At 38.4% G+C, this 25,532-nt stretch overlaps 2 protein-coding genes across 3 annotated transcripts in view; one reads left to right on the top strand and one right to left on the bottom strand.

Annotated features, from left to right (window-relative positions):
• The window catches only part of rsu1 (Ras suppressor protein 1), a 44,645-nt gene extending 37,424 nt beyond the window's left edge, over positions 1-7,221 (bottom strand). Inside the window, exons 1-4 of the mRNA XM_026179575.2 lie at positions 7,089-7,221; positions 6,824-6,938; positions 5,443-5,493; positions 38-158 (exon numbers count right to left, since the gene is read on the bottom strand). Of these exons, the coding sequence (XP_026035360.1) occupies positions 38-158; positions 5,443-5,493; positions 6,824-6,932 (281 nt within the window). The 5' untranslated portion in view covers positions 6,933-6,938; positions 7,089-7,221. The remainder of the gene's footprint in view (positions 1-37; positions 159-5,442; positions 5,494-6,823; positions 6,939-7,088) is intronic.
• Positions 7,222-8,105: 884 nt separating this feature from the next.
• trdmt1 (tRNA aspartic acid methyltransferase 1) lies at positions 8,106-24,932 on the top strand. 2 transcript variants are annotated; one of them, XM_026180720.2, is made up of 11 exons: positions 8,107-8,264; positions 11,203-11,312; positions 11,392-11,468; positions 12,701-12,772; positions 13,668-13,733; positions 15,196-15,265; positions 15,368-15,451; positions 17,227-17,543; positions 18,804-18,861; positions 21,004-21,133; positions 24,578-24,932. In XM_026180720.2, the coding sequence occupies exons 1-11, from the start codon at positions 8,201-8,203 to the stop codon at positions 24,676-24,678; spliced, it is 1,149 nt and encodes a 382-aa protein (XP_026036505.1). In that variant the 5' UTR covers positions 8,107-8,200; the 3' UTR covers positions 24,679-24,932. The 2 variants fall into 2 exon arrangements, with proteins under 2 accessions (XP_080162007.1, XP_026036505.1); XM_080305881.1 differs by lacking the exon at positions 12,701-12,772 and having other exon boundaries at positions 8,106-8,264.
• Positions 24,933-25,532: the final 600 nt, after the last annotated feature.

Genomic DNA, 25,532 nt, shown 5'->3' with positions numbered 1-25,532 from the left:
AGGTGGCGATTGTAAACGAGGTAACAATAGCACATACCCAAGGTTGAGGTGTTTCAGCTTCTGAAGGCTGCTGATCTGAGTAGGAAGCTCTTCAATCTGGTTGTTGAACATGTTTAGAACTTCCAGGTTCTTCAGTTCTGAGATGTTAGCAGGGACAGCTGGAAAACACCAACACAGGGAAAATAAATGATAAGTATATCCAGCATACTGGGAACATTAGCACAAAAACACACTTCTCCTGGATGTCTGAAAATATTGATTGTGTGGTATCACACAGGTACCATCTCTACAGCGAGGATACCATCAGCAACTCGGGCCTTGTTCCGAGACAACTGACTTTTTAACTAACCCTACACACCCACCATTTACCAGGTTGTTTACAACAAAAACATACATACTGTGACAAGAACATCGCCTTCCCAACTCTGATCACCAGTTCATCATCATCAACTTGATTAAACACTGTGTTGACCAACCTTGATATAAGATTGAAGAGTATAAACGAGGCAGTTTTACTCTTCCCTACTATTTACAGTTCTACTGATGATCGGTGGACATTTGAACAGAGACAAGTTATTAGAAAGGATAAACCAACTAGGCCCTGACATGAATGCTGCCAGGAGGATGAGTGTTAAAGTGGTGAGGTCTGGGCATACTGATAGGCTTCGTAGGACTTGCGCGTGAACATGTGTGTGTGTGTGTGTATTTTTAACTTGTTAGTTGAAATGTGCAATATCTACTTTCTACATTTTAAAAATAATTGAAGATAAATCTGTGGAATTCAGATCAAGCCTTCCACAAAAACAACATTAACACAAAGTCTGTGTCTGTAAGGTAAATATTGTTTCAGTCCAATTTAAGATTATATGTGGTCAAAAGAGTTTGAAAGAAATTATATATTGTATTACCACTGTTTGTTAGATTGACCACATATAAGTAGCTTATCTTAATGGCATGCCCGTCTTGGGCTATGGTGGGCTAAAGACTGGGGTGGAATTGTGGGACTGGGTGGGGATGGTAGGTTCTTGGTTCAGCCTTTGCTCCCTGGTCTCTCGTTGGGTGGGATTGGACTTCACCTTTCTTGCTTCTTTTAATGCACAGCATTAGCCTAGCACAAGCTCACCTATCAGATTTATAATAAGTGTATTAACTATAGTTGTTAGGAGCAGATTGGGATGATGGTGGGATGCTGCCCCACACAACACAGGACCCGAAGAGTTTCAGGGCGATTCAGAACAGCGTTCGGGACAGATCATCTCCTTGGTAAATTCCACACTTGATGGTGACTCGTGCAATCGGCTTTATGCTGGCATCTGGTGTTTTTTGCCACATCCTCATCGATTTTCTAATGAAAGCTCTTAGGGTCCTGAGTCATAGGCCTTTGTATAGACAATCTAGGTGATGGACAGGTTGGTCAGTGTGGTATTGCAGTCTTGAGTGATTACTCTTGCGCATCACAAGCTCACCCCTCTGGTGAATCTTCCAATTCCCTTCTGGACCCTGCTCATGTGTTGAGTCATGTGCCTGCTCATCTTAGCTGCTGTGACGCCTGAGGTCACTAGTTGGATAGGACCGCACCCTTTTGGGGATCCTTCAGGATCAGGACTGTCAGGCCTTCTGTTAGCCATTGCAGGTGTGTCTCATTCATTAGCATTTCATTCGTTTGTACTGCCAGACGGCCATATCTTCTTTAGCCAGTAGGTGTGAATGATGCCTTTGCTTTATATCATGAAGCGTGCCAGTGCCCTACGCTGAAAAACAGGCCGACACCATTATGTTAGCACCTCCAAACTTCACTGTTGGTATGGTGTTTATGGGGTGATATGCAGTGCCTTTTGACCACGGAACATGGTGTTTATTATGGCATCCAAAAAATTCAATTTTGGTCTTATCTGACCAGACTATATTCTCCTTATCTAAATATTGTTGAGCAAATTTTAAACGCCTTTCAATATGCTTTTCCTTCAACAGTGTAGTCTTGCATGGTAAGCATGCATACAGTTTAGATATTCTTCTGTAACCAATGCCATCAGGAAGGTCTTGAGAGAGCTCTCATTGGTTTTACCCATCATGAGATGTTTCTTGTGTGACACCCGTTTACAGGCCATCAGTTTGGACTGAACCAGCTGACATTAATTTGCACTAAGTGGCAGGATTACGTTCTAATTACTGATGGATTTCAGCTGGTGTCGTGACTTTCCATGCCTTTTTGCGCCCCTCTTTCTTCATGTGCGCAATACATTCTCCCTGTGTCATTTCTTGATTTTACACATAATTTATGGACATCTATGATTTGATTTCTATGTATGTGTGGATTAGATGGGTTGTTACCGACATCTAGTAAGGATTTTAGATGCTTGTATCTGCCCGGGGCCGTTGATGGGTCTGTATGCAATGATGGGCGTAGCTGCGGGAAGTTTATTGTTTTTTTTTGTTGATGAGTGAGTATAGGGGTGGGATTTAATAAGTTTTCTTCGTCCCACTCCTTTTTCAGGCAAGTTTTGTTTTTTGTTTTGTGTATTTTATGTTCAATATAGGTATTTGTTGTGCCTGAAAATGAATAAATAAATAAATAAATAAATAAATAAATGTCCCTAATGCCCAATTAGAAACATATTTAGTGACGCAATTAATACTTATTTTCCGTGCTGCGTGTATATCTTTTTATTATGTCCTCTACACTTGTCACCTTATTTAGTTTTTTAACTCATAAGCTAGTGTTTTACATGACTTGAGGACATACAAACTGAATAAACACAAGACCAGCGTGAAAGTGTGAGTATATGCTAGTGAAGGAGGACTCGGCAGGCTTGAAAACCACATATTAGTGCTTGTGATAATAATGACAGCAAACAGTAAGGTGTGTGTAAGTGTCAGTGAAGTCTCTTCTCATTCCTCCTGTGGGCCACTATCAATGAAATACCACAACCTCCTAACCATGTGAACAAACCTACAGTATTTATGAGGCTTTCTGTACAATATATGATATTGATTTCCATACAGGCTCTTTGGATGGTTGGAGAGCTACTGTATTATTAGTTTGCATGTTCGTGTATTTGAACAAGAAAACCTTTTCAGCCATGCTTGAAAACACTGATATAAAGAAATGTTTGGTGCAGCAGGTCTTCAATACCTTCTTTATGCCAGTAGTATTCATCATTAATCATTTAAATGGTCTGAAAAATCACGAGAAAGATCAGGTGTGAGAATGGGATAGAATCAAACGTATAGAACAATATAAACCAGAATCCTGAAAATAAGAAAACATTTCTGTTAGGAGACAGTCACCGTTTCCACTCCTTTGGAGTTCTAAGGTAATATGATCCAATATAATACTACAAACAGTATAGACTGTCCAGTTTTTAAGACAAGTGTTAAGACACTTGTCTTAAAAACTTGACAAGTGTCTTAACACTTGTCTTTCCTCTATTATTAGAGGAAAGATGATCCTCTAATAATAGAGGATCATCTTTCCTCTATTATTATAATACAGTCTTTACGTTGCAATAAAAACCACCTTGACATGACTTCTGTTGTGACTGGGTTTATAGTATTACAATTATAACAGTGCATTTATATTATAGTACTGCACTGTACTGTAACTGTTAGAGTAAAAAGTATTTCCGAAGTGCTGTGAAACAGAGCAAAGAAATTTTTCACACAGCTTCACCAAACATCCTAGTTTTATTTTGGATGCTTACACGATTTTACTTGTTTTAAAAAGAAACTAAATTCACCAGCAGCAATGCATTGTCTCCAGATTCAGTTTTGCTGCTGACTGCTTGAGGTGTTCTTCAAAGTGAACAAAAGATGTGCTTCCAGTATCTTTCTCCAGGTCATCTTTAGCATATTTGAGTCTATATCACAAGTTGAGTTCTTATTGGTCCGTAGCCTCCTAGCCCATTGATGTGCAAGGTCTAGTGATTGTCTTCTATGAAACTACAATTCACAACTTAGCCAAGTCATTCATTTGTATCTTTTGGGACTTTTAGACACATCTCTCACTAGTTTTTGAAATGTTTTGCTTACAGCTCAAGCCTTTGCTGAAGTTTTTATAATGTGTATAAATTGGAAGCTAACTCTCAGTTTTACCTTGATTTTACAAGCTTTAAGCTAAGGCATATCACTGCACAGCAGTGGTTTGTGCTATGGCTTAATAAAAAGGTCAGTTTTTTAGACGACTAATAATATTGATCCTGGTCTTATTTTCTCTGAAATAATTCAGTTATTGTGTGCAAATAGGAATGCTTAGAAACACTATAGTGAAAATCCCTTGATCTGTTAACCTAGGAAACCTTTGGAACACACACAGACACACACACATCCTACTTCTTCATGTAGTTTTACATTTAGTTTATATTTCTCATAATTAGCTTTTATGAAAAATGTAAATTATCCTTTTATTAACATCACATCAATCAGCAAGACACGATAACCAAAACCCAAGATGTAGTTTCATACCAGTATAAAAACAGCTTAGTGAATGTGTGTAGTGAGCCTGTGATGACCTCTGCTGGTGCAAAATACAATCACATGACTTCAATGCCATTAGATATTACAAAGTAGTCCCCTCCAGTTCCCTATTTATGATATAAACGGTGTCTTTGTTTCAGGTGTTAAACATCCTGCAGATCAAGTGTATTTATGTATGTATGGGGATTTTATGCAAACAGCTCTTAGAACAGAGCTAGTTAAACAAGGATGGGAAATGATAAATCAATATGAACACTACAAGTAGTCCAATGGAACTCCTTTATATGTCTACACCATCTGAAACTCCAACCAGGGTTTACCATTCACTCAATATACAGCAAGTATATACACAACATGACCTTGCTTCAAATTCATGCCATGCTTCACTTGCCCAGTGATGCTATCTAACAGGACAGAGATGGGCTCCTATCTCTGTCTGTTATACCACGAAGGGTGGACTGGTTCAGGGCACCATCAATTTATTTACAGTTGTGGTCAAAAGTTTGCAAAAACTCATCACTATACTCATGCCCAGTATATGTAATCTTTTGACCGCAACTGTATTTATAAACTACAAGTCTTCAATCTGTTACTGCTTGCCCTGTTGCACAAATGAATAGAATGCCTTTATTGTCATTATACAGATGTACAATGGGATACAAATGAGTTCAAATCCCAGCTTTAGTGATGAAAAGAGAACAGTATGAATGTGAATACACAGACTGGGCCTACCACTGACATAACAGGATATTATGGTTAGTTGATGCTGTCCAGATGTTTGACTTGAATAGGACTTTTTATTGATTCTAATATGCCAATGTTTTCCTTTTAACATAGCCTGCAGGCTAATTATTTTACAATATGCCTTACTCTAGATCTGACAAGTTAAAATGATGGCAAGCTTCACAGGGTTGTTTGATATTAAACAGCTTAATATCTGAGAGAGCAGAGAAAGAGATAAGAAGTTACCTGTGAGCTTGTTGTGGCTGAGGACCAGCTGAGTGATATTAGACAGGGTGACTGAAACGACAAGGAATATCAAGTCAACAAAGCAAGGTGACAAAGTGATGACAAGGTACAAGTGTGTGTTATGTTGTTGCACTGTTACCACCAACACAGAGTAGAAGTAGTAAATATATAATACATTGTATAACCAAGAGTCAAAGTTGGAACAATCTGGAATGAGGTTGAGCTCATAAGCAGTTAAATCTGACAGGCAGTTAATACAAAATGTTACCGAGTTCATTTTTCATGGGTTGCAATGTCAGGAACCTGCATACAAAAGCTCCTTGATACAAAGTCTTTTCATGGGCCCGCATGTATGTATTCTTGCTCTCACGGTACTTTTGCATCTAGCCACTTGTAGGCAAATGTTTATATTATACATCCATTCATTCTCTTCTGCTTATCCTGTTCGTGTGGAGTGAGGGGTGTGAGGTGTTCTGCAGTCTCTCCCACCTATCATGGGATCACTGACTCTCACGCCTAGGCCCCATTTAGAATCATCAGTTAACTTAATCCCACTAACTGCATGTCTTTGAACTGTGGGAAGAAGCTGGAGAACCCGGAGAGAACCTATGCAGAACCTATGAAAAGTTATTGTTGAAGCAAAACAGAGTTATGTATAAGAACTCAGTTCAAAAAGTAAGGGAACATTTGTTTGGCCAATTTCTTTGTTGTAACAATTCTTTTTGCCAATAAATGTCAGGATACCATAAGAAAGCCTGTTTATTCCATAACTTCCTTCAGGATTAATAAAGTATTTCTGATTATTTGCCCTTAAATGGTGCCAAATTTAATCAACTAAGTAGAGTATGAGTATGTGGTTTCTGCCCATGAAAAACTTCCAAATCTTCTGCTACTGATACTTCTGCTAATTGGACTGAATGAATTAAGTCTGAAGAAAACTGACATACTGAAAACGTAATGATCTATTCATTTAACAAACGGCCTCAGCAGCATGAGGAAGAACCATACACAGTCCTCCCCGTCCTCCTCGTTCATCTTCAAGAAGCGTTATTACAACAAACACCTGACCAAAAAACTATTTCGTTACTACTTATTTTAAGTGAATATATAATTCTGTTTTGGCCAGTAACAACAGCTTTTCACATCACATTATAGTCACTGTACAACGGTACACACGCTTTAAACATGACGCTATTAGAATACCACAGTTGGAAGTGACGGTCGCAGATGGCTTTCAACAATGTATATTAGTCAGGAGTGGTAACACCAAGCAGTCTTCTCTGTGTGTGTAACTTCTGTGTTATTTCTAGGGTACTTTGACTGTTACGTTAGCAGGCTTAAGAAAGTTTCGAGCTTAAATGGAAGACGGTCTTTTTCTTACATAGTCCTGGGATGTCGAGCATGTTCGAAATACCCCTATCGCACATCTCCACCTCCGGAAGGTTCTTATCTCGACACTCCTCCACAATCTTCTTCAAAGACTTGGACATTTTTTCCTGAAAATCCAAAAGATACAGACGTGTTTAGAAACTCGCAATCTGTAGCTACACTGCAACGCTGAAAGGGGAAGCTCCGCCTCTTCACAATTCTTCTATTTAGCAACGCAAAAAACGGAAGACAGTTGTGTTGATACGAGATGGGCTTACCGTTAAGAAAAGACCGACAAAAAAAGTAAAAAAGAAAAGAAGGAATTTTAGATTTTTAAAATCCTGACACAGCCGTCCTTACAAGCGCACGCCCTACCGGAAGTTTATGTGAGCACTACCATTCCATACTAGGATATTTCCTGTTCCTAGACGCGGTCAGCCACACCTCGGCTTCAGTGCAGCGGTGAACAACGTTGTTAGCAACATTGTTCAAAGTTTAAAAATAGTTAAAAAAAAAAAACGATACTGGACACTACTACCGTTATAACTACTATTATTATTATTTAATAATAGTTATATACAGGTCTTCCTTGTAAATGAGACATCGAGTCTCTGGGACTACCTGTAGAAATAAAGATAATATAACTACCAGTTTGTGCTAGCAAAAATTTAAAAAAGTAAGCTAAAAATGTATATTTTCTATTTAATTCAATTTTATTTCACAAATGTTATTATTCTCCCATTTTGTTTTATTTTTCCATTTATGTTTCCAGTTTGTTTTCCATTTATTTATTTGAAGACGAAATCGCTAATAGATTTCTTTTTATTAAGATGGGACAAATTAATTTGACATCACTGCTATAAGGCAGAGGAAACAGGCCAAAGGAGGCATGCAAGGGGAGCTATAATCAAGGATTTGTAGATGTATGATTTTTTTTACCTGAAAATACATAAAGCTTGGACAGAAGGATTCTTTTTTTTTTCTTCATTTGTCAGCTTTTTGAGAAGGTCGAATATTCTGCCCTCTCCTCTTTCTGTGTGGTTAAAAATATATTATATTGTCACATTGTGCTCTGTTGTGAATTCATACTGGGAAAATAGGAGCAAACACAATCAAACGTTTTGGATATTAACAGAGATTTGCTCTTTCAGAAAACGTCGATTTGGATTTGGTACATGTTGTCATTTCTGATTTATTTTGAGGAATATTTTGTATTTTGCATATGAGAAGCTCGAGGTTAATTAAACTAACGGGCCTGTCGCTACCTGTACCACATTCCACACCAGCAGGTGGCGGTAATGTTCCGTGTTCTTTAGTTGCCTGATAACCTTTATTGAATACGAAGAAGAAATATGCACCGCATCAGCACGCCGATGTAGTTTATTTTGCCATGGACAATCTACGAGTACTCGAGTTGTATAGTGGCATTGGTGGAATGCATTATGCGTTAAAGGGTAAGCGTATTTGTGGTGGATACAAAGATTTGCTTATTTTGATTTTACTGGTCTATCCAACATGAATCCGGAAACACTGTTGGACTGTCATGCCAGCGCCTTTACTGCCATGCAACGCTCAAAAGTCAGGCCCGTGTTTCGGTTGAGTTTACGTATTACTTGAAGACTTGTGCTGGCTGTGGCGTGACAGCCGAAAAAAGTAGTAAGAAAATGATGACTGAGTGAATCGGAATCCTGATAGGATGGGAAAACTGCCTTTACCGTAAAGAAGAGTGTGCAGTGGGAAACATCATGCTGTTACACGTGTAGAAGTCAGCTTTGAAATATATACATTTTTTTTGTCTAGGGCTCATTTCACAAACGACATTCTTCTCACAGGATTAAGTCACTCTTTATTTTTTCAGCTAAAAAGTGCCATCGACATTAAACAAAAGGCGTTTTTACTACAGCTCCGACCAAAAGGGCTGCATGAACTGCAACAAATATAGTAGAACATATATTAACTGTTCTATAAAGAGATTTAAAGTGGCCAAAAGAACTTTCTTGATTATCATGTAGGTACAATAATGCAGAATCTTAAAGATATATACAAAATAGGCAGTTCTTTATTTTATGTATAACCCCTTCATTGATCCTATTGACTAAAGTCTACATACCAAAATAAACAAATACATTGCACATTAAATATGACACATAGACAGAGATCGACAGAGACAAGACACTCTTGTCAGTCCTTAATATCAATTATTAGCCTTTCCAATGAGTTTCTTAATCACTGGACAGATTCTGTCCAGCTGTTGCAAGGTTCTGCTCTCCATAAGATCTGATGCTACCCCAAAACAGTGCCTGTATCAGCTGAAGAAGTTCGTTCATTAAGGCTCACAGAAACTGCAGAGGAAAAGGAGACTGTTGTTTAGTCAGCTTTTAACAGAATTTCTTTTCTGAAGAACGTCAAGTACTGTGCTTTACTATGCCAGTACTGTTTGAGCTTTCTTCAGGAAGCTGATCAGCAATGTGTCAACAAGACAAGGTAACATGACAAATGCAATACATCACTTTTGTGCCAGTCACAAACAATCGATTTGTTAGCAGTTGATATTTGCATTACATGTGCTGAGTTCAAACATCAATTTTTGTATCAAAGTGACCCAACCGTCCTCTCATCACCATGAAGGTCACCACAAGTCAAAGACTCAACAGCAGCTTTCAGTGGAAGAGCCTGGCCACATCCCATTAGGTCAGAAGCGTAGAAAGAGCATACCCTTTTTGGAAATCCACAGGGTTGCGTGTCCACAAGGGTCAAACTGTCAAAGAGTTCTACTGATAAAGATGTTTAGCACAAATGACATGGACTGTAGGACATCCATTATTTGACCTCTCTGTGAGGAAGAAAGGGTGAATATTTCATGTATGAGAAAGGTAGCATTAATCTCAATTTAATTGTTATTTTTCTAGCTTCTTAACAGGCAGGAATATATTTCTTAAATTGGTATTGATTAGTAAAATAATAAGCAACAGGCCCAAAATAAATAAAAACATATTTTGGTGTTTATTTGAACCTTGCAGTTCAAAGTAACAGGCTGCTGCATACTGCTGTCATTTATGGTTGAGCCTATTTTCTCCTTTTCTCCACCAGTTCACAGCAAAGGTGGAGCTGACAGGGACGGGTAAATGAAATGATACTAATCAAGTTAAATGCAACACATTATCTCATTTTAATAGTAACAAAGACTTATTTTACATCAAATTAACGTCCCTCCAACTTCTGCATTATATAAGCATGTTTCTCTGGCCAAACACAGATTGAGAGAAGGTAGGAGTCATCGCCAGAGCATTTTAGTTGTTTTAACTCACGTTGACCACAGTTTGTGGTTAAGTTAAAAACGTACATAAAAAAGTTGTTGGTTTTAGCAGGCGTGAACGGCCTCAAAACTGCTGACTGTTTACTGTGCCATTCTATTTTGGCTCTCTCACTAGCAGCGGGTGCACTGTTGCTGACGTGTGGCGTAGGAAGAACAGAATGACATAGAACTGAATTCTGTAGAAAAGTCTCATGGTCGAAATGTTGTCACCAACACCACATCCAGCTGTTTGACTCAGGGTTGAACTGATAATTGATCCGCAGCCTGTTACAAGTATGGCTCACCACATGGCCTGACCACCACACCATACCAGAGACAGTGGAAGTAAAATTTTCATGGAATTTGGGGAGGAGATGACATTGATGAGAATGTCAGCCATGCAGACAGAGTCACAGTCGTTTCTGATCACACCTCATTTAATGATCAGTCATTTGTTACAAAGGCTTTTGCAATCAAAAGTTTTGCAGTAGAGCACCTCACATTGAACATTGAATATAATGGGTCTCTACACACCTTTGCATGCATTCTTTCTCACACTCACCTGCCTAATATTATGTCACCATTTGTGCTCCTGCTATTCCACTCTGTGCCTTTTTAGCACCCTGTGAACACCTAATAATTTAAATAGTCAGATTGCCAGTAGACAGTGGGCCTGATTGTGGGGTGTGATAGGGTCTGCTGAGGACCGGTAATCATGTTTCTGGTTTTCTTGTCACTGGTGGAATAATAAACCACATGGCTGTGTGGTATTAAGTTGAGTTGGTAATCTGGGACGTAAACAGCCATAACCAGGACTACACCATCTGTTGTCACCTGTCATTGCAATCCCTCCTGCTTTCTTTTTTTGCCTGCAGTATCTGTTGACCTGTAGAATGTAAAAAACAAAAAAACAAGCGTCTTCAAGATCCCAACTTTTTCCATCAGTGCGATTTTTTTTATTTTATTTTTTTTTAATAATCTGGTGAGAAATTAAACTGTGGAATGATCAACTAGAGCCTTAGGTAAACCCGAAAATAAAATGAAATAAGTAATACAATGCAACTCATTATTACTATTATTATTTATCCATTTTGCAGAGAGTGGCATACCTGCCCAAGTTGTAACTGCCATTGACATAAACACCACAGCAAATCAAGTCTACAAGCACAACTTCCCCGACACTCCCCTCTGGAACAAGACTATAGAGGTTAGTGATCATGGAGCGTTGGTCCATTGCTGATCAAACTATCAATCATATTTAAAATCCTTTTCTTTTCTTACTTTAGGGCATAACATTAGATGAATTCAACAAGTTGTCTTTTGATATGATATTGATGAGTCCCCCTTGCCAACCCTTTACCAGGTATGATTTCAGTGTTTTGTATGTACTAAAATCCAAAATTTTGCAATCGTGATGGTGACGTGATGAGAATGATCTCTTATTCAGAGTTAAACTATCGTGCAAAGCCTGCATCGTAAAAAAGGCAATTTTTAAGACTACAGTGGAACCCCGACTTACGAATACCCCATTTAACGAAAAATTCAAGTTACGAAGGCACTTAACGGCAAAATTTCTGCCTGTGTTACGGCAAAATGCCCGTGTAACAAAATCCGCTGGCTCTGATTGGCTGAGCCCACAATGCCTTCAGAATCATGTGACAACCCTCTTGGCTTTCGTACTTGCGCTTCGCTGTTCCACTTGAACGATGTATTGTTGTTGCAGTTAGCAATTAACCTATAGCCTATTGTTCACTCAAAAGGCGCGATGGATGCTTCGACTTACGAAAATTTTCAACTTACAAAAGACCCTCGGGAACGAATGAATTTCTTAAGTCGGGGTTCCACTGTACTTAATTACGTAGATATAAATAAATCAATAAAAACAACCTTTTCACTAATCGTCAGATACAACAGACCATAATGAGTCTTTGTGAAGATAATATAATAAAATATTTAATATTAATATTTCTGTATGAACGGGTGACAAATTCCCTTATTTTGAGTTTTCATTGCATGTTTGTCACAGTGAAATGTGGCAGATCATCAAACAAACTTATATTTGACAAAGAAAACACAAGTGAACATAATCATCATCAGGCTGTTGTTGTGTATTATCGCTATGTAAATAAAACTGAAGCTGTATTTGGGCTTTGTCTGTAGTGTTCTTAGTGAGTTTTTCCATTTTTCAGAGAGCTGTTGATGACTTCCTATAAAAAGGAATTACACTTCCAGCCTGTAAATGACAAATGCATAGACTTTTTTTTAGTCACTATCACTACATGATGTTCAAAATTAAGACAACGTGCTTAACCCAAAAGTTTAGATTCGGGTCCCCTAACCTAAGTTCATGAGTATAAAATTAAATTTCATTTAGGGGGATAAAGGTTGACTAGTTGTATTTCACACATTTCTCCCTACCAGCAGATGCCCACTGTAAAACCCAGAAACTAGTTTCTCTCTAACAGGACTTTAACTGTCTTAGGTGCAGCGTAACACACTGAAACGGGGACCAGCTTGATATAGTCAGCCTAGAAAAAACACTTTTGTTGAGCAACTTAAAACTTGTTCCACCTTGTTTCGTTTGTTTCTCCGCAGGATAGGCCTTCAAGGGGACGTTACTGACCCCAGAACCAAGAGCTTCCTTTATGTCCTTGATCTTCTGCCAAGGTCTGAAAGATCCAAAATTTCAGTCAACTTCTGGAAACCTAAATGAAATGAAAAACTACACTAATTTTTTATTTTGCTTAACAGTCATAATACACAGCTACTTTGTTTGCTTGTAGTAGCCATTCAGATTATCAGATAGGTAGCTATCAATTTTAAGAAAATCAACCAAATTGATGTCAAACATTTGTGCTACATTTGTGCTGGCTCCTCGGTCTAGGTCGGGTTATGGGGGGCGTGGTATGTGGCGTGGCTGCAGGGGAGGCTGACACACCTGAGTTCGATCAGCTCATCAAGCCTCCCCTGTATTAAACGTGAGGTGATTGTTGTTGTGTGTGCCTGTGGCTGAAAAGCGTGTGATGAGAGCAGCAACTGGAAATAAAGTGCGTTGGTCCGTCATTGCTGTCACACAATTGTTTCAAGCCTTGAACTCGTGCATGTTTAGGGCTGCTCTTACAGTATCCACTGATATTTTGTGAGTGTATGGCAGTTACGCACTTGTGCATGATGCTGCCGACTACACCTCTTTATTAGCCAGTTTCCCAGACATGAATTAAGCCTAGCTTAACCATTTCAAAAGTACTATAGGCTTCGGTTAATACATGACCATTTACCGGGAGCCAGCTGTTTCACAAAACACACTCAAGTCACTGTCATTGTGCTCTTTCCATCACACTGAACTTGTGCAGCAATGTAATTCTGTGTCCATGTTCATGGCTGACCATTTTGTTGGCTGCACTATTTATATATTTCATCAAATGGCAGTTCCAAACACAGATTAGCAAATGGTCCAAGGTCTCTTGATGCCAGCTGTGGTTGGATATGCAATAAGACTGATTTCTCTCAGCAAACTCTCCCATGCTTTGTTCCTAACGTGTATGTGCCATTGTGTTATTAGGCTGCAGAGGCTACCACGTTTCATCCTGCTGGAGAATGTGAAAGGCTTTGAGACCTCCTCTGCCAGGTAATTACTGGGCACACTAAGCACATGAAGGCCTGAAAGCTCAGCAAGTAACATGGAGAGTAAGCAGGGAGTCTAGAAATCTACCCATGTTTTCTCTATCTGCAAAAAAAAAATCCAAAAGTAGTCTAGTAATTGTAATTGAGTAAATAGAATAATTGTATAATAATATAGTCATACTTCAGTTGTTGTGGGGGGTTTTTTCACCATATTGATTTCAGCAAACACATTTATATCCAAAATCAAAGTGCAGCATGAAAAGAACATCCACAGACATGCACTCATCTATTTAGACAACATGACGTGTTAAGAAATATTTATTTTCACCCTGTTTTTGATCAGTTTCTGACAAAGCCTGTGCTCTTTGAACTCTAAACATACTTATAGAAATGATCAAAAGAGGCCGGGCGGGATTGAAATGACATCATGTTTATGAGACATCATGATGACTTCTTGATAATCTAAAAGTCATAAAAAATGCCGACACGATTGATTGGTGTCGGTTGAATTTGGAAGTGTGCTTACTTACAAAGAAAGAACAGTCAATAATTTTTATGGTTCAGAGATTTTAATGGTGTAAGAGAGAGAATATTAACCAACAATTAAGAAAAAACATGAAAGTTACAAATTGATTTGCAAGTCGTTGAATGAAATAAATATTTGATCCCCTACAAGCCGGTTAGAATACTGGCTCCCACAAACTGGCTGTGTGCTCAATACACAGCTTAAAATCAATCAATCAATCAATCAATCAATCAATTACAGATACATCTGATTTCAACGTATGTGTAGGTTGTTCTTCCATTCCAGCCACTCCAACACAATGGGCAAAAACAAAAAGCTGGTATATAATGTCAGGAACAAGATTATACATACCTGCACAGGCTGGAATGGTGTCACAAGTTAACAGCAAGAAGCTTGGTGACCAATGTTGGTGCGATTAATCTGAATTGCAAGAAATGCAAAACAATTGTTAAACATCCTCAGTCTGGAGCTCCATGCAAGATGTCAACTCCTGGGCTGCTGAGCATGAGATGTGTGTCGGATCGGTCCGAAACTACTTTAAAAACTTTAAAAATAAAGCTTCATTAAAAGAAAACAACTGTAAAACGACAGAATATTCTTTCTTTGTAAGTGAGCAAATTACAGATTCATTTTTTTGATAACTTCTATAGAAATTAGAATTGTAATAAAAGTTAACATGATAAAAGGATCCTTATATGAACATCTTCAATAAACAACTTTAATGCAAAATCAATACTGTGAGAAATATTATTAAATGGAATAATGCTGTAAAGAATGTTATTAATGCAATTATAATGATGCAGGTTATATGGCAGCAATAAAAGAATTTCTGTATCTCCACAGTCTCTAATTCTAAAAATTACTTTAATGATTATACAAATGTGAAAACTATACACAATTGAAGACAATAAAGACATAACTATTTTACTCAATTCTGTAGGGCACGTTTGGTGAAAACGCTGACGGAGTGTGGATATACTTTCCAGGAAATCATGATCTCACCCATAAGTGTAAGAAAGACAAACTCTTACTGACTTGATTAGATTACTGAAGTTTGCTGATAATATAAAATGTTTCTTTGTGCCCATTTCACTGTTATATTCATTAATCAGGTTGGGATCCCAAATTCAAGACTTCGTTATTTTCTGATTGCAAAGATTTCCACAGAAGATTTAAACACCCAGGCACCTTCAAAGGTGAGGTATCGTGCAATGTGTAACAAAAAATTGTTATTTTGTATGTTTGTGGGGGGGTTTTTGAATATGAATATGTTCAAACAGCTGTTATGTAACAATTATATTCAGCACAATATTCCTCAATATTAATATTTTTCTCAAAAAGAGCACTTAGTAAAAATTGTTGATGTGCCAATTTACACAAGAGCTGGACTAGAAATCGTTGGCAGCAGATCTTATCGAATGATAATATGGTTATATGGACTTTCCCATATAACCAGAGGAAAAGTCAAACGGAGCTGGCGATGCAAATCAAGCATTTTGTATAAAATCAAAATGGCGTCATTTTTAAAATGCCACCAATTTGCTAGAACATTTAGAACACAGTCATATAATAATCACACAGCCAGATCATGTATGTTTGCTGCTATGGGGCCAGTAGGCATAGCAGTATTGTGTGTCACTTCTCAGACAAAACCTCTACATCAGTACTGATAAAGGAGCAGAAGAAGACAAAACTAGAAGCAAAGAAATTGCTTGTTTTTTTTTGTTTTCTTTTCTTCATAGTTTTTTCCATTTTTTAAAAAAAAAGCAGAGGTGACGTCAGTTTGGTGTCAGCTTTGTTGTATGGCGTGTTTGCCAGCACCGCACAGCAGATATAATGAGACCCGTAGTCTTCTTTGATGTCCACATGAAGTGTGCTGCCTGGGCCACATGTACAGTTGATGCATTGTTATGTAAATTGTCCCCAGAGGAGTCAGCAGAATCACAAGAACTTAAGAGCTATATGGACATTCGCAGTGACTCAATGACTTGAAGAAAATATTATTGTTAAGTAATCGCTGTGTTCATATATATAACCTCAGTCTTAGACACTGTTTCAAAGAGGCTGAAATGAGACAGATACTTTAAATAGCCAAGAACAACTTCACTTTTCACATGAATTTTCAACGTATTCCTTATTCGCACTGGGTCATTACAGCTGGTAGCTCGGCACATTTGATTTTTTAAACATACAGATTATTTGCCCTTCCTTGCAACCTTTCCTGTCCCCTAGCAGATTTGTTTCTCGTCCTAGAAACATAGACTCAATACTTGAAATGTGCAATTCACTTGTATTTTTATTTTTATTCCTATTTATTCTATTTATCCCCTTCGTATATTTTATTTATATTGTCTCTGTATTTATATATATGTGTGTGTGTATAACTCTGTAACTTCTGTCGGTGCTGTGCTTTTTTGGAAATCGAATTTCCCAGAGGAACCCACCCGAGGGATTAATAAAGTTCTATCTTATCTTATCTTATCTTATCTTGAGATCTTTCGCTTGTTAACCAAATATGAAAACCCAGATTTAAAGTACATTTTCTGACAAGTTGATGATATCACCAACAAATGTCACAGGCTCATATGATTTGGAAAGCCTTGCATACTCAGCAGGATTCATAATTTTGATTATGTATGCATTGGTTAGCACATCAACAAGATTTAGAGCTCCAGCTGGGTTCTCCCCAACTGTCTGGAGTTCTCCCTGTGCCTGGGTGGGTTTCTTCCATATACTCCAGCGTTTTCTCTCAGTCCAAACATATGTATGTTACTGGTGATTCTAAATTGGCCATGGATGTGAGGTAGATACAGTTTTTAAACTATGTAGAATAAAGTGTTATATGAACGTATGGTTAGATATGGTTATGAATTGTAATCTCAGGCAGTTTTAAGTGGCCACTAAGGACCCCACAGTGCTCATTTGTATATATTTATGTATGTAAGATTTTATAGAAAGTTTCTCATTTTAGATTTTAGACTTCTTCCCACATCTTGCTGAGAGTGATTCTTCTGAGCATCCTACATTTTTGAGTCCTGCCTGTCAAGGTGCCAGCCAGCCAGAGGAAGGAACTGATGTCCTGTTTAAGCTAGAGACAACAGCAGAAGCCCAGAGGAAGATTCGTCAGAACAGCAATTTGTCTGTTAAGCAGATCAAAGAATTCTTGGAACCACAAATGGAAGTAAACATGGAACCTTATCTCCTTCCTCCTAAAACACTGTTGCGATATGGTCTAGTCTTGGACATTGTTCAGCCCACATGCAGGAGGTCTGTCTGCTTCACTAAAGGGTGGGTTCATTAATTCTCTTCATCTTATCATCATTCCCTTCATTATTTTTAATGAACAATATGAATAGTAGGGGCGATCGTGGCTCAACAGTTGGCAGTTCGTCTTGTAATCGGAAGGTTGTCGGTTCGAGCCCCTGCTCCGTCAGTCTCGGTCGTTGTGCAAGACACTTCACCCGTTGCCTACTGGTGGTGGTCAGAGGGCCCGGTGGTGCCAGTGTCCGGCAGCCTCGCCTCTGTCAGTGCGCCCCAGGGCGGCCGTGGCTACAATGTAGCTGCCATCACCAGTGTGTGAATGTGTGTGTGAATGAGTGGATGACTGAATGTAGTGTAAAGCGCTTTGGGGTCCTTAGGGACTAGTAAAGCGCAATACAAATACAGGCCATTTACCATGGTAAACAGGTTTAGCAAAGTGTGAAAAAAATTGATTGTGGAAAAAATCTTGAGCCACTATTCACTTCTTTTTTATTTCTCTAGGAAAATGGGAAGGCTGCAGCAATTTATTCAAACATGTGCGAGCATACATGGAAATACAGCATACAAAAACAGAGTTAGGCAGAAAAACATAGTTAGGACATTGCACACAGAGCGTGTTCGTAAAAAGTAATGTGAAATTCCAAATTTTTCCAAACTTATCACGTAACTCAAGACTAACATTCTGTTGGTAGGAAGAGAAGAGTAGATATGACTTTTGAATCTGCTGTTCACGATGTATCTCCTTTTTTAGGCCCTCTACTTCTTTTTTCTTCCACTTGTCCAATTTCTTTTTAAGAATACACTGAACACAATGCCAAGATATGGCCAGTGTTCAGCTTACCTTTCAAACTTGTACTTTTTTTTTTTTTTACAGAATTTGCAGTTTGCAGTATAGACTGCTAATAACGACTCGCCTAAAGATACAAAAGCTGGTTCTTTGCCAAGTTTTCTGTAATGTGTAGACATAGCGTCCATCCCTTGGGTTACGCGCTCTTTCATGCTTGCATGATTCACAACTTGGTGTTAATGGCCTTTAAAAACGTTCAGGTACAATGACTGGAGTGAAACTGACCAAAAAGGCAACCTGTGTGTGTGTGTGTGTGTGTGTGTGTGTGTGTGTGTGTGTGTGTGTGTTACCGAAATAATTTTTTGTGTTTGTGCAATGGTTAATCCACCAGTATGCATAAAATCTTTAAAGTATTTTCGTTGCAGTGTCTATATGGTGTATAAATTAAATTAAAATGAGTAATTTTGTTATTTAACTTTGTTCATGTTGTTTCTCCATAGCTATGGCCGGTATGTGCAGGGAACAGGCTCAGTATTGCAGTGTTGCATGGAAACCAAGGTACGTTTGGGTTTTTGTAAAAGTGAACGATCTCTGTGAATGCTGCCTATTCCAGAGAAATCATAGATTAATGCTGCAGAAAAGCTAAAGAGTAAGCACACAGTTAGTTACTTTAGAGCCAAATGCACTCAGTGGGGCTATTTATTACTAAGCTGATGACTGCTCATTAGAGCTCTGAGACTCTAAACTGGATTCACTTAAACATTAAAACTTTTAGTGCCCCATAGCTTGAGATATGGAAAATGCTTTAGTTTGTTACAAAGAAGTGAAATGAATCTGATTGATTGAACAGGTATTCTTGGTGTTCTAGAAGCTGTAGTTCTCAGCAATAAGAAAAACTTGGTGAAAAGTTTGCTGTTCTAACAATATACTTTTTATTCAGAAATCAACCAAAGGCTTAATCTATATGCAAAGTGGATATGAGCTGAGCAAGTACAGTGTTGGTGTCCTGTTTTAGAATCATATATTAATGCACATAGAGCGATAAAACAGTTGTCAAATTGTTGAAAGAAAACAGATTTGGAATAAAGTTGCACCTAAAAATCGATATTTATTGCCGACTCTCATTTGGGAAACACATAGTCTTTAGACAGAACTTTCCTACTCTTCCTGCAGAGGTCCAAGGAATCTTCCAGGAATAGTGATGCTATTTTCTGGATTTTTGATTGGTCAGTAGGCAGTGATTTTATAGATGTTAATCTCTAGGGTAAATTGCCTTATACCTCGGTATAAATTGAATCACCTTCATAGTAAAGCAAACCCAGGGTAAAACCTAAAGTTACCTGCCTTCAGGCTTCTAACCCTCAGGGATGGGTATCGTTTAGGTTTTATCTGATACCGGTGCCAAACCGGTACTTTTGAAACTGTACCGGTGCTTAAAGAATGAAGAACACAAACTTTGTCCAAAAACCTCTCATGTTTTCCACTTTTTCTTTGGTCATTTTAGCCTTTTTAGCCAGGGTGAAGGGAGTATCTGCCATCAAACAAGAAGACAGCTGCATGTAACTACGACAGTGTTTGCTAGTTCACCTTACATGCATTAATGTAATAACGTGGTTAGCCTACTCAACGTAAATTACACACGAACAACATTAAGCTACTCACGCAGAGAAGAACGGCTGCTGCATCATCATCCTCATCATTTCTGCTACACTGGCAGGGCTAGGGGCCAGGACTCTCCTCTTCGTGTTTTTGGGGGATGTTGCTAACTCCGGGTCCGATAACAGGCACCACACCCGCAGTAGATGCGCTTGGTGTGAGGTCTCGCAGCAAGCTATCAAATACGGCGCATTTTTCGGCTTTTAAAAAAAACGCTATGCGTCGCCAGGTGTTTCATCAGATTTGAGGTGTTACCTCCTTTGACAGTATCACAGTATCAGCTTAAAGCACTTGTTGCAGGCTGCTGAGTTTGCATCTTTTGCTGTGAAGTACAGCCAGACTTTGACCGCTTCGCCTTGGTCATTTTTAATCTGTAGCTCTGCTCTAAAAGAACGGACGTACCTGGACCCGCCTACTATCCTCGGAAACGTAAAATGATTGGCTAGAATTCAAAGTGTATCACATCTCAGGAAAAAAAAGCACCAAAATAAAGCACCGAAATGTGCGCTGCTTTTCGGTCTGGTTACTACTGTTTATGTCAGAACTGGTGCCATCATGGCACCGGATACCGGTACCCATCCCTAGTGTCATCTGATGTTTTTTGTTTTTGTTTTGTTTTTTTTCACATTCCATTAATAACTCTATTTTTAAACTCAAAATTTAAGAGTAAGTCCTTGAGCAATTAAGCCCAGAAGCTTTTTACTATCTTTGAATGAGCAAAATTGAGCAAAACTCATATAAATTTATAAAGCTACATCCTAGATAGGACTCCAAAATGCACAACAGATTCGCTACTGTCATTGGTTTTGTGAATATCATCTTACTTTACAGTTACCAAAAAAATACTCGATGGCAGCCATGCCATGCTGATATTTGCATGATAAATCTGTGTATGCTAAATATAAAACCGGTCTTACCACTGTGGTGATCCTTCCCAGAAAGCTGTATGAATGGATTTAATTATTTTTTTAAAAAGAATTTTTGCATTTCCCGTGTAAGAAAGAAAAGAATCTTATGCTTGCTTTTGCTTTGTGTCCTGTGCAGATTGAAAGTGTCTTTATGGGTCTGGACCAGTGCTCTGAGGAGGAGAAACTTCAGCGGCTGTTAAAACTGAAGCTTCGTTATTTTAGTCCCAGAGAAGTAGCCAACCTCATGGGATTCCCTCAGCATTTAAGTAAGTCATAAGTCATAAATCTGTCCATTGTTGGAACTATGCGTCTTTAAGAATTCTTATGACCATTGTGCGCTATCAAAATCTACTTTCATAGATGGATAGATGTTACTCTTTGTAGGTGATCGTCTACAGTAGTACTTAATTTTTTAAACTATTTATTTAAAGGTCATGAAATGCTTAATATTTTGTTATATTGTCATTGTATGGGGGGGCGACCGTGGCTCAGGGGGTTGGGAATCGCATCTGTAACCGGAAGGTCGCCGGTTCGATCCCCGGGCTCTCTGTTCTGGTCGTTGTGTCCTTGGGCAAGACACTTTACCCTACTTGCCTACTGGTGTTGGCCAGAGGGGCCGATGGCGCGATATGGCAGCCTCGCTTCTGTCAGTCTGCCCCAGGGCAGCTGTGGCTACAACTGTAGCTGCCTCCACCAGTGTGTGAATGTGAGAGAGAATGAATAGTGGCATTGTAAAGCGCTTTGGGTGCCTTGAAAAGCGCTATATAAATCCAATCCATTATTATTATTATTATTATTATTATAGATGATGATCTAGGGGATTGACTGTGGTTTTCCCATTAATACAATAAATCAGTCATTGAGTAAAATAATAGGGGTGCAAAGATACTCGTATCGATATTGAACCGTTCGATACAGTGCTTTCGGTTCGGTACGCATATGTATCAAACAATACAAAATTTTTAATTTATTTTATCAACTTTTCTTCTGACGATGCTGTCTGTGTTGAGAGCTCAGTGGATCTGCGCTCGACTACTTCGCCTAGGCTGCACTGTTGAGCGCAGATCCACTGAGTGCAGCGCAAGCTAGCGAGACAGAAGCTAAGCTCGTTGCAACATGGCAAATTGAACCTCCCCCACCCTCATTCAGATCTGGCCTTTGGAACTATTTTGGTCTTCATGTGAAGTGTGACCCTGAAGGTAAGCACGTATGTCGGATGTGCCACGCAATGCTCAATTACATGGGTGGGAACTAGTGCGTTAGCGCAGTTAGCTCATTAACGTGTTGGCCGTCCAGCCCCACGCACGGGGCGATCCGCGGTAGCTCGTTAACGGAGATTTGCCGTGTTGTGGCGTTAACGTCATTTCAGATTAACGCTGACAGCACTAGTGGGAACACAACGAATATGACTGCACATTTACTCCGACATCATCCTAGTGCAAAGACAAGTGGAAGCAGACAAAAACAACAAGCACGCATGCTACAAACTTTAGCCGAGTCATTTAGACAGCTGTTAGCACAAGATTCTCCTTATGGGGACCTGATATGTTTAATATGCTGCTGAGAATATAGCCCAGAAGAAGCGTATAGTATAGCATTTATTTTGGAAAGAGCCATTTCTCTGTAATAAACTCTCTTTTCCAAAGATGAGTGATTTCTCGATCAGATAGATTTATTATTTTTATTACTTTGTTGTTTCAGCAACATTACATTTAAAAACTGTACGTTTGAGTTAAAATATATATTTATAATTTTAATAAATGACAAATTAAAAAAGCATGAACATTTTTTTTGTATCGAAAAAATATCGAACCGTGACACCAAAGTACCGAACCGAACCATGAATTTTGTGTATCGTTGCACCCCTATAAAATAAGCATTTAATTCTCAAGAATGACATGACTTAGTATTTTGTGGAGAAACCCTTGTTGGCAAGTACAGAGATGAGATGTTTCTTGTAGTTGGAAGAGGGATTTTGATCCAATCATCTTTACAGAAACTCTCTAAATCTTTTAGGTTTCTTGGCTCTAGCTTGGCATCTCAAAGCTTAAGCTCCCTACACAGATTTCCTATAAGCTTGAGGTCTGGAAACTGGCTAGGCCACTCCTTAATGTGGTTCTTCTTTCACCACTTCTTTGTTACCTTGGCAGTATATTTTGGGTGATTGTCGTGCTGGAAGACCCACCCATGACCCATCTTCAGTGTTCTGACTGACAGAAGCTGGTTCTCGACCCCGTCCATTGGCTTTCAGAGCAGCAAAGGCATCCTGTACACTTAGAAAAAAACAGCCCGAAACCATAACGTTCACACGTCTGCGCTTGAGTTTGGTGATGGTGTTCATCATTTCTCTTCCTCCAAACACTCAAGATGATGCCAGAGCCTTTAGGTTTCAGCTGACCATAGCAGTTTCTCCCAAGCCTTCTCTGAATAATTTAGATGTTAGCAAGCGGGCTTGTACATTTGCCTTCTTAAGCAGGGGGACCTTGCAGGCGCTGCAAGATTTCGGTCCATTACGGCATAGTGGGTTACCAGTGGTGTTCTTGGGGACTGTGGTCCTAATTGCCTTCAGATCATTAACAAGCTCCTTCTCTGTAGTTCAGCCACATACTTCATGATCATCCTCGTCCCATGGGCCAAAATATTGATTGGAACTCCAGACTGAGAGCAACTGATGGTCTTTTTATGTAACTTTCATTTCCATGTAATTGCAGTAAAATCAATTTTCATCTTCTCAGATGCCATTCAAGCTTTGTGCAGGTCTACAATCTTGTCCCCGGTGTTCTTTGACAACTGTTTGTTCTTGCACATAATGGTGGAGAGATTGAAATGGAAGAAACTGATTCAGTAGACAGGTGTGGTTTATATACATACACATGCTGGTCTGTCTCTCTCGATTAAAATGAAATTACCATTAAAGTTAGAGACTGCTCATTTCTTTGTAAGCAAACAAACTTCAAATACAGCAGGGGATCAGCAGATTTCTCTCACTGTATCTTAATATATTTTTATTCTCCTTCTAATGTAGAATATCAAACAATGTTAAGTCAGAAATATAATTATATACACAATACATGTATTGTGGCTTTATATTTTTGCCACCTATCATGGTACTACTGCTGTTAGGAAGAATACATCGTAGATGGTGTCTTTTGCAGAATTATCATTCGTTTAACAACAGACTCTGTTGTGTAAAAGTATAAAACATAATTTACATCTAACATCTTACTTTTCTGTACAAGTTAAGAAGCCTTTTGTTACATCGAATTATTAAACATGTATTAAGCATCATATGCTTAACCTGACATACACTTGTAGGATTAGTTCCACACAACATAATTGAACTATGAAACAATGTTATTGTTTGGGCCCATACATACAGAAATGTGCTGCAATGGTTAGACACAGACTTGTAATTCATATGTTATTTTGCTGAAACATGAAGTGGATTGTATTCGTATTTGCTTGTTGTTTAATTATTTTTTTAAATACAGGTCCGTCGGCACATACACAAAGCGATTCACAAACGATTCTATGCTAGACAGTAACATGTGGTTTCCCATGTCTATTGGCTCTCTGTGTAGACAGATATATATATATATTTCACTTTATTGATTTATTTTTTATCTGTTTCTTCTTTTTTTAGCCATGAATAATAACGTGGCCCAGTGTTTATATATTTTCTTTATCACTTTTTTCTGTTTTGTTTGCAGTCTTTCCAGAGAAGATCCCTACCATTCAGCAGTATAGACTACTGGGAAACAGCCTCAATGTTGTTGTGGTGGCAAAACTTCTGCAGCTGTTGGTCTCCTAGCACTTCTGGGGAAGACACCATTGTTGTACATGTTTGGATTATATTACAATGCCCCTGTATAGCTGAATGTATAGTTGAGATTTTGTATGAATGGTCATTCTTTTAATATTTCTAAAACACAAAAACAGTTTTTGTGATCACCATTAGCCAATTTAAAATGAATGCCTCTCACATGTGTGTATATCTTCTGTTTCAGTGTGATTTTTTTTCTCATCACAATATATTTTCTAATAAAAATAAGTCTAAAAACTGTAGAGCACATTTTGTACAGTATTTACTCTAGAGTTATTCAACTATTCATTTATTTAACAATATTGTTATTTTTGTGAATATTGTTACATTTCTATAGTATATAAATTTATGCATTTGGTTTACTTAGTTTATTATATATACGGTTTAAACTTTAATTACTTTTTGCCTTTCTTTTTCCCCATACAGTATACTTCTGTCATTTCTGTGTATCAGTAAGTAGTATTAGTGAAATTTGGTTGCTCAAAGAAATGTAAACTTGGAATAGTTTTACGTTTATAACCTAAACGTAGTTTACATTTCTCATTGATCTCATTGGCACCCTGCTAGCTGAGCTCCATACACACTGATCCTAGCGCACAGCTTCCTGCCAAACAGGACAGCACGACAAACAGAAGTGTATATACATTTCTGTGCTGATGGGGTGCATTGTCATCTGTTGGTGTTGTTGGCGGTTCTTTGTGCGAGTCCAAAGTCAATTCAATTCACAGCAGACATTTCTATGTTGTCCTTTTTTTGGACTGGTTTTCAGATTTTTGCTTTAGCTGTAAGCTATAATCATCAAACTTGAAACAAAAAAAGGCTTAGATCAGGGGTGTCAAACT

The sequence above is a fragment of the Astatotilapia calliptera genome, chromosome 9 (assembly GCF_964374335.1).
Source record: "Astatotilapia calliptera chromosome 9, fAstCal68.1, whole genome shotgun sequence".
In the NCBI taxonomy this organism is placed as follows: domain Eukaryota; kingdom Metazoa; phylum Chordata; class Actinopteri; order Cichliformes; family Cichlidae; genus Astatotilapia; species Astatotilapia calliptera.
Note: the sequence above shows the minus strand (reverse complement) of the source record. Positions and strands in the feature narration are given on the sequence as shown.

Excerpts from the sequence above, each read along its gene's own strand:
- trdmt1 (XM_026180720.2), top strand. The coding sequence starts at position 8,201 with ATGGACAATCTACGAGTACTCGAGTTGTATAGTGGCATTGGTGGAATG. Across the intron at positions 11,469-12,700 it reads CCTTGCCAACCCTTTACCAG|GATAGGCCTTCAAGGGGACG; the intron begins GTATGATTTCAG and ends GTTTCTCCGCAG. Across the intron at positions 18,862-21,003 it reads AGTGTTGCATGGAAACCAAG|ATTGAAAGTGTCTTTATGGG; the intron begins GTACGTTTGGGT and ends TGTCCTGTGCAG.